General features: G+C 43.2%; 1 protein-coding gene across 1 annotated transcript in view; it reads left to right on the top strand.

Annotated features, from left to right (window-relative positions):
• Window positions 1-3,475: 3,475 nt before the first annotated feature.
• LOC311120640 (retinal guanylyl cyclase 2-like) overlaps window positions 3,476-7,137 on the top strand; it is a gene marked incomplete at its 5' end in the record, with an annotated part of 16,081 nt that continues 12,419 nt past the window's right edge. Inside the window, 6 exons of the mRNA XM_084195225.1 lie at window positions 3,476-3,479; window positions 4,346-4,469; window positions 4,742-4,843; window positions 4,950-5,025; window positions 5,115-5,294; window positions 7,030-7,137. The exon at window positions 7,030-7,137 is cut by the window's right edge and continues 10 nt beyond it. Of these exons, the coding sequence (XP_084051351.1) occupies window positions 3,476-3,479; window positions 4,346-4,469; window positions 4,742-4,843; window positions 4,950-5,025; window positions 5,115-5,294; window positions 7,030-7,137 (594 nt within the window). The remainder of the gene's footprint in view (window positions 3,480-4,345; window positions 4,470-4,741; window positions 4,844-4,949; window positions 5,026-5,114; window positions 5,295-7,029) is intronic.

The raw sequence follows: 7,137 nt of genomic DNA on the forward strand, positions 1-7,137 counted from the left end.
TTGAAGGAGAGAGAGATATAGTACACTTGCCACCCAGGAATGTTTATATGCAATTTCTGTGAATTCCATTATCCCTTAAAATTCAATGCACACATAATGCATACAAACATTTTGGCATTTTAGTGCATATTCTATAAAGAATCATGTTGAAATATCAGTGATGTCATTTGCTGTGGAGTTCTGCAGCCGAGGCCAAAGTCATTTCCTTTCCTTAGAGAGTGTATTGTATCTGCATCTGACCTATCCTCTCTCCTCCCTCTCCTCCCTTTTCCTCCCTCCCTCTCTCCCTCTCTCCCTCTTCTCCTCTCTCCTCCCTCTCCTCCCTCTCTCCTCCTCTTCTCCCTCTCTCCTCCCTCTTCTCCCTCTCTCCTCCCTCTTCTCCCTCTCTCCTCCCTCTTCTCCCTCTCTCCTCCCTCTCCTCCCTCTCTCCTCCCTCTTCTCCCTCTCTCCTCCCTCTTCTCCCTCTCTCCTCCCTCTTCTCCCTCTCTCCTCCCTCTTCTCCCTCTCTCCTCCCTCTTCTCCCTCTCTCCTCCCTCTTCTCCCTCTCTCCTCCCTCTTCTCCCTCTCTCCTCCCTCTCCTCCCTCTCTCCTCCCTCTCTCCTCCCTCTTTTCCCTCTCTCCTCCCTCTTCTCCCTCTCTCCTCCCTCTCCTCCCTCTTCTCCCTCTCTCCTCCCTCTTCTCCCTCTCTCCTCCCTCTTTTCCCTCTCTCCCCTCTTTCCCTCTCCAAGTAAACAACCAGAGAGAGGGAGAAGAAAAGTAGGGGGAGGGGCACTTGTTTACCCGGCCGTTCAACCTCTCCAAAAATGTTTTAGTTGAAGGAAGAGGCAGAATAAATCATTCTTTCACTGAAACATCACTTCTGCACCACAACCACTGCAAACAAATTTAACCATTCATAAGTTTCAATGTGTTTCATTGAGCATGTTCTCTGAATGGATCAAGCTCTGTGGTACCGAAATAGTTATGCTCATCACAATCATTACAATAAAACGATATCCTCTAAAGACTCTCTAATCTAACATTCTGTGATTATTCTCATTATCATAGTTGAATAATAATCTTCCCCTTGAAGAGAGCCTGACTGTTGTGAACTGCAGCATCAGACATGTCAGGACACTGGGGGGAGATGTCTCTATATGGTCCTACTAGGAGCCAGACAGTCTTTAGGACCCACCCATCACTGACAGTAAGTGGCTCAAGATGCATCCCAAATGGCACCCTATTCCCTATATAGTGCACTACTTTTCACCAGAGCTCTATGTGTACTAGTCAAAAGTAGTGCACTATATGGGGAATAGGGTGCTATTTGGGTCGCATGGTCAATCCTCAATCTTTTCATCCAGATAGCCCTTCTGAGAAGTCTAAAATTACACTATCAGACCACCTGTCCTCACCTGGGCATAAACATGGGGCTGCTTTCAAAATGGCACCCTGTTCTGTATGTAGTGCAAAACTTTTGACCAGGGATCTTTTGATCGGTGGTGCACTATAGAGAATAGGGTACCATTTGGGACAAATGCCTGAGTGTAATTTGAAGGAGGAATCCCCCGTGCTTGAACTTGTAGCACTATAATAGGATATTCCCAACCTGGCCCCACATCTAAGAGTGGACATTCAACTACCCCGATTATAATGTAATGGGTGTGGGGCTAAGCTGGGCTCTTCATGAGGCCATGAGAGAAGCCAGTCTCCCAAATGGAACCCTATTCACTAGAGCTCTATGGGCCCTGGTCAAAAGTAGTGCACTGTACAGGGAATAGGGTGCCATTTGGGACACAGTGCCTTGACAGTCAGTCTCACTACTAACATCTGGACCTGTTAGTGTTGGCAGACTACTGATGTTACTAATGTCAGGGAGGAGAGAGAGAGAGAGAGAGAGAGAGAGAGAGAGAGAGAGAGAGAGAGAGAGAGAGAGAGAGAGAGAGAGAGAGAGAGAGAGAGAGAGAGAGAGAGAGAGAGAGAGAGAGAGAGAGAGAGAGAGAGAGAGAGAGAGAGAGAGAGAGAGAGAGAGAGAGAGAGAGAGAGAGAGAGAGAGAGAGAGAGAGAGAGAGAGAGAGAGAGAGAGAGAGAGAGAGAGAGAGAGAGAGAGAGAGAGAGAGAGAGAGAGAGAGAGAGAGAGAGACAGAGAGAGAGGAAGAAGGGAACAGATCAAGTTAAACAGTGCTTGCCAAGCCCAAAACAATGATGTTCCCTCACATAAATCTTGTTGTTTGTTCCAAACACCAAATAGTGCAAGCTAGTTTATCACAGTAAATCGGTTGAGTAGGTCTGGGAGAATGAGGAAATAGTGCAAGATAGTTTATCACAGTAATCGGTTGAGTAGGTCTGGGAGAATGAGGAAAGCACCAGCGGAATCAGAATTGTTGAAACTCTCTGCTCAGAGGGTTCCACATGGGAACCCCATAGAACAGTTACCCAATGAGAATGAACCACCGAAGCAGCTATCTTGTGCTGCCCTCTAGCTTCAAGAAGAGGAACTGTCCATTTAGACACCAGCTAAATTGCCCAACTGTTGGTACATGTCTAGGATCAGTTTACTCACAAATCTTTAGCTTTACCATTACAAGGTAAAAACACAACACTGACTTTAAATCGATGTCAAAGGGTAATTCCATCAAATATCTTGCACCACTTCCATAGGCAGACACCCATTCAACAAGGCAGATGCATGCCATGTTTCCATCTGTTTCAAAGACAGATGGAAAATACAGAATAAATCAGAACGTCTCCATGGACGGTATACGCCTCCAGGGGAAATCCAGATGGAATGCCAGGTTGGAATCTAGAGCCTGCAGGTGCTGTGTTCTGTCCCAGAGAGTTCAGAAGTAGAATATGGTTATTATGTTGAGGTCAATTATTTGTCCACTATTGTAGCATACAAATGAGCCTAATGGCCTCCAGTGGATCTAAATGATAAGGACTCCCACAGTGCCTAAGGAAGGTGTTATAGGCGTACCATAGTTAGCTGCAGAAGATTGGATTTGATATAATCTGAAGGGTCACTTGTTCTAGGTCGGTAATGCCGTCACACCCTCACTCACCGATGAGATGACACCGGTGAGAGGATTATGAGATTCGTGCTTTGCCGCTCACCTGTATGGCGCATCCCCGTCTTACCTGGAAGAACCTTCGCTCGATAGGCCAAAATAAAAAATAAAATGTTAAGTTATGTACGTTTTAAAACGTTGCATTTCTATAGGCCCAATAGTCTTTGAGCTTGTATTTGAAATTTTGCCGTTGTTTTTACATTTTACATTTTAGTCATTTAGCAGACGCTCTTATCCAGAGCGATTTACAGTTAGTGAGTGCATACATTTATTTTATTTTTTTCATACTTTTTTTTTGTTTCGTTGGAGATGTAACTTGGATAAGTTTGACCGTGCTGGCACTTTCCTTTTCTGTGATAGGCCTACTTTTGTGCCTAGGAGCCATAGAGGAGAATTCAAGTAAGTCTAGTCCTCCTTCTCATCCTAGCATGGGTAAGTGCTGTATTATTATTTTTTAAACTCAGAAATAAAGTTGAGTTAAGAAGTTATTGTTGGCAATATTTCATAGGCTTAACACACAAAACAAACAGAAATATAATAAACATATGTGTTCTTTCTAATGACAAATAGCCTAGAATTGATGGATGCAAACATTAGATAAATGGTTATTTAAAACCTATAGCTAGGCCACAGACTTTTCCAAAGGTTCATATGAGATGCCTATGCAGGATGTGGAATATATATGATAAATCCACGGTCATATTTAGTCAGATAATCCTGAGCTTTAGTAGAGCCCTTTACAGCCTGTAGAATTACTGACATCAGTGTGAAATAATTTTAGCCAATTCATGAAAATGTAGAAACAGTGTGTAGAAAGAATGGTTAGACAGGTGATTTGTCAACTTGACATAATCTAATAGGGGTTGCTTTTAAGCACTTTCTGACAGATGGGTATGTGAATGCAATATCAACCCATTTTGATAAATGTATCATAATATATCTGAATTCTGATGGTCCTCCTATTGTCTCAGATTTTCAGGAATTTGGGGCCGACACGTTTATAATTTCTGTCGTCTAAGGACCTGTGACTGCAGTGACACGCGTGGAGCAGCGGCTTGGCGTGTGCAAAACGTGTGTTATCCTTGAGATGCGACCATCGCTCTGTGCGTTCCACAGCAAACCTCGGACATGGGCCGCGCACGGACACACAACCCCTGACCACCCTAAGGCACACCCCTTCCCCCTCTATATCTATTCTCCCCTCTTTTTTTCCATCCCTCGCTTCCTCCATTTCCCTCGCTATCGGTATGGTGTCCTTCGGTTCCTACTGCTAGCCGCCCTGTACCTTTGTCCCTTAGGACCCTCCCCTGCTCACGCTGCTCACTTCCGTGTCGGGGTGGTGGGGCCGTGGTCATGTGACCCTCTCTTTGCCAAGGCGCTGCCGAGCGTGGCTGCCCAGCTGGCGGTCAACCGTATCAACAGGTAGGGACGAGTTCAACACAAGTTTTTCAGAATGGATTAGTTGTTGGTTGCTAAGGCCGATTAGCTTATGAAATATGCTTACTTAAATTATGCAGAGGGAAAATGCCCCAAATACTTTGAATTCAGAACATAATCTTGTTTATTTAAACGTATCTGTCCAGCGATTAAAAATATCGATGAATGTTTTATTTATTTTGATTTCCCTAATTTTCAAATCGATATGGACGCCTTCGATCAACTAATCGATGAATCTGTCTGGTATGTATCAACAGAGACCCTGTCCTCTCACTGGCGGCCACTTTTGATTATGTCATTCTGGAAGAGAAATGTGAGACTTCCAGGGCTCTGGATGGGTTCATGGGCTTCTATACCAGGTTTGTTGTAATGTACTTTACTTTTCTTTACAATATGTCAAAAAATCCTGTTAGGGTGCTAGAGGGCGACTTGACACGTCAATTCATGAATTCATGAATTCACTAGGGCTACAGGCTTCATCGGGCCAGCCAACCCTGGGTACTGTGATGCTGCATCACTACTGGGCAAAGGCTGGAACAAGGTGGGTGATGGTAGTAAATGTCTTGGATTCTATTCCATTCCATTCCATTCTATTCCATTTCATTCCATTCTATTCTTTCCTCTCCCCAGGCAGTGTTCTCGTGGGGGTGTGTTGGCTATGAGCTAGATGATACCCGGAGCCACCCTACCTTTGCCCACTCCATGCCCCGACCCACCTGGGTGCTGATCAGCCTCATGCAGCACTTCCGCTGGGCACAAGTTGGCATCATTGCCTCCTCAGAGGAAAGCTGGGTGGAGACCGCCAGCAAGGTACACACACACACACACACACACACACACACACACACACACACACACACACACACACACACGTGCATGTGACATTTGTGCATGTGACATTAAAACTTGAAACTTGAAACAAGAGGCGCTCTTTTGAAATGGGGAAGGATTCAAGCTGAATGGAGTATACACTGTAGGTAGGCCTTTGTGAATTGACCATAACCATGTAGAAACCTTTTATGGATGCCATAACCAACAACGGTAATACTAAGACCAGCTTTCGGTTGGTCCTAAATATTCCCACCAGCGCATACTGAAATTGGCACTTTGGCGCACGTTTCTAAGCACACACTCAGATATTGTCACCCTTCCCACCTCAGTGCAAGCAAGCTCAGATATTGTCACCCTTCCCACCTCAGTGCAAGCAAGCTCAGATATTGTCACCCTTCCCACCTCAGTGCAAGCCAGCTCAGATATTGTCACCCTTCCCACCTCAGTGCAAGCAAGCTCAGATATTGTCACCCTTCCCACCTCAGTGCAAGCAAGCTCAGATATTGTCACCCTTCCCACCTCAGTGCAAGCAAGCTCAGATATTGTCACCCTTCCCACCTCAGTGCAAGCAAGCTCAGATATTGTCACCCTTCCCACCTCAGTGCAAGCCAGCTCAGATATTGTCACCCTTCCCACCTCAGTGCAAGCAAGCTCAGATATTGTCACCCTTCCCACCTCAGTGCAAGCAAGCTCAGATATTGTCACCCTTCCCACCTCAGTGCAAGCCAGCTCAGATATTGTCACCCTTCCCACCTCAGTGCAAGCAAGCTCAGATATTGTCACCCTTCCCACCCCAGTGCAAGCAAGCTCAGATATTGTCACCCTTCCCACCTCAGTGCAAGCAAGCTCAGATATTGTCACCCTTCCCACCTCAGTGCAAGCAAGCTCAGATATTGTCACCCTTCCCACCTCAGTGCAAGCAAGCTCAGATATTGTCACCCTTCCCACCTCAGTGCAAGCAAGCTCAGATATTGTCACCCTTCCCACCTCAGTGCAAGCAAGCTCAGATAAAACAGGTAAATTACCAATCCTGGGTTTGAAAATAGAAGAGTGCAGGCTTTAACAGGTCAAAATTGCTAACAAGCATGAGTTTGACACTAACACTGCCTTAACACGAGCCAAAAATAGAGCCTCTAATGTTTTATTATTATTATTATTATTATTATTATTATTATTATTATTATTATTATTATTATTATTATTATTATTTATGGTATTATTATTATTATTATTATTGTTATTGTTATTATAATTATTGTTATTGTTATTATTATTATTATTTTTATTGCTAGTATCATTATTACTATTATTATTATTGTTATTATTATTATTATTATTGCTAGTATAATTATTGTTATCATAATTATTGTTATTGTTATTATTATTATTGTTGTTATTATTATTATTGCTAGTATAATTATTGGTATTATTATTGTTGTTATTATTGTTATTATTGTTATTATTATTGTTATTGTTGTTGTTGTTGTTGTTATCATTGTTATTATTATTGCTATTATTGTTGTTATTATTGTTAGTATCGCTATTATTATTATTATTATTGTTGTTATTATTATTTTAATTATTGTTATTATTATTATTGTTATTATCATTATTATAGTTGTTACTATTATTATTATTGTTATTATGTCATGTTTTTATACTGTAACTTTGACCATTAAGGAACTATGAACTATGACCTCTGACCTTTCTGCAGGTGGCCAACTCTCTGAGGAGTCATGGGATGCCGGTGAGGCTGGTGGTTACCATCGGTAATGACCCCGGGAGTGTCAGGAAGACCCTGGCCAAGCTCAAGAAGGTGGAT

Source organism: Coregonus lavaretus, assembly GCF_964263955.1.
Source record: "Coregonus lavaretus genome assembly, contig: HAP1_SCAFFOLD_7717, whole genome shotgun sequence".
Lineage (NCBI taxonomy): Eukaryota > Metazoa > Chordata > Actinopteri > Salmoniformes > Salmonidae > Coregonus > Coregonus lavaretus.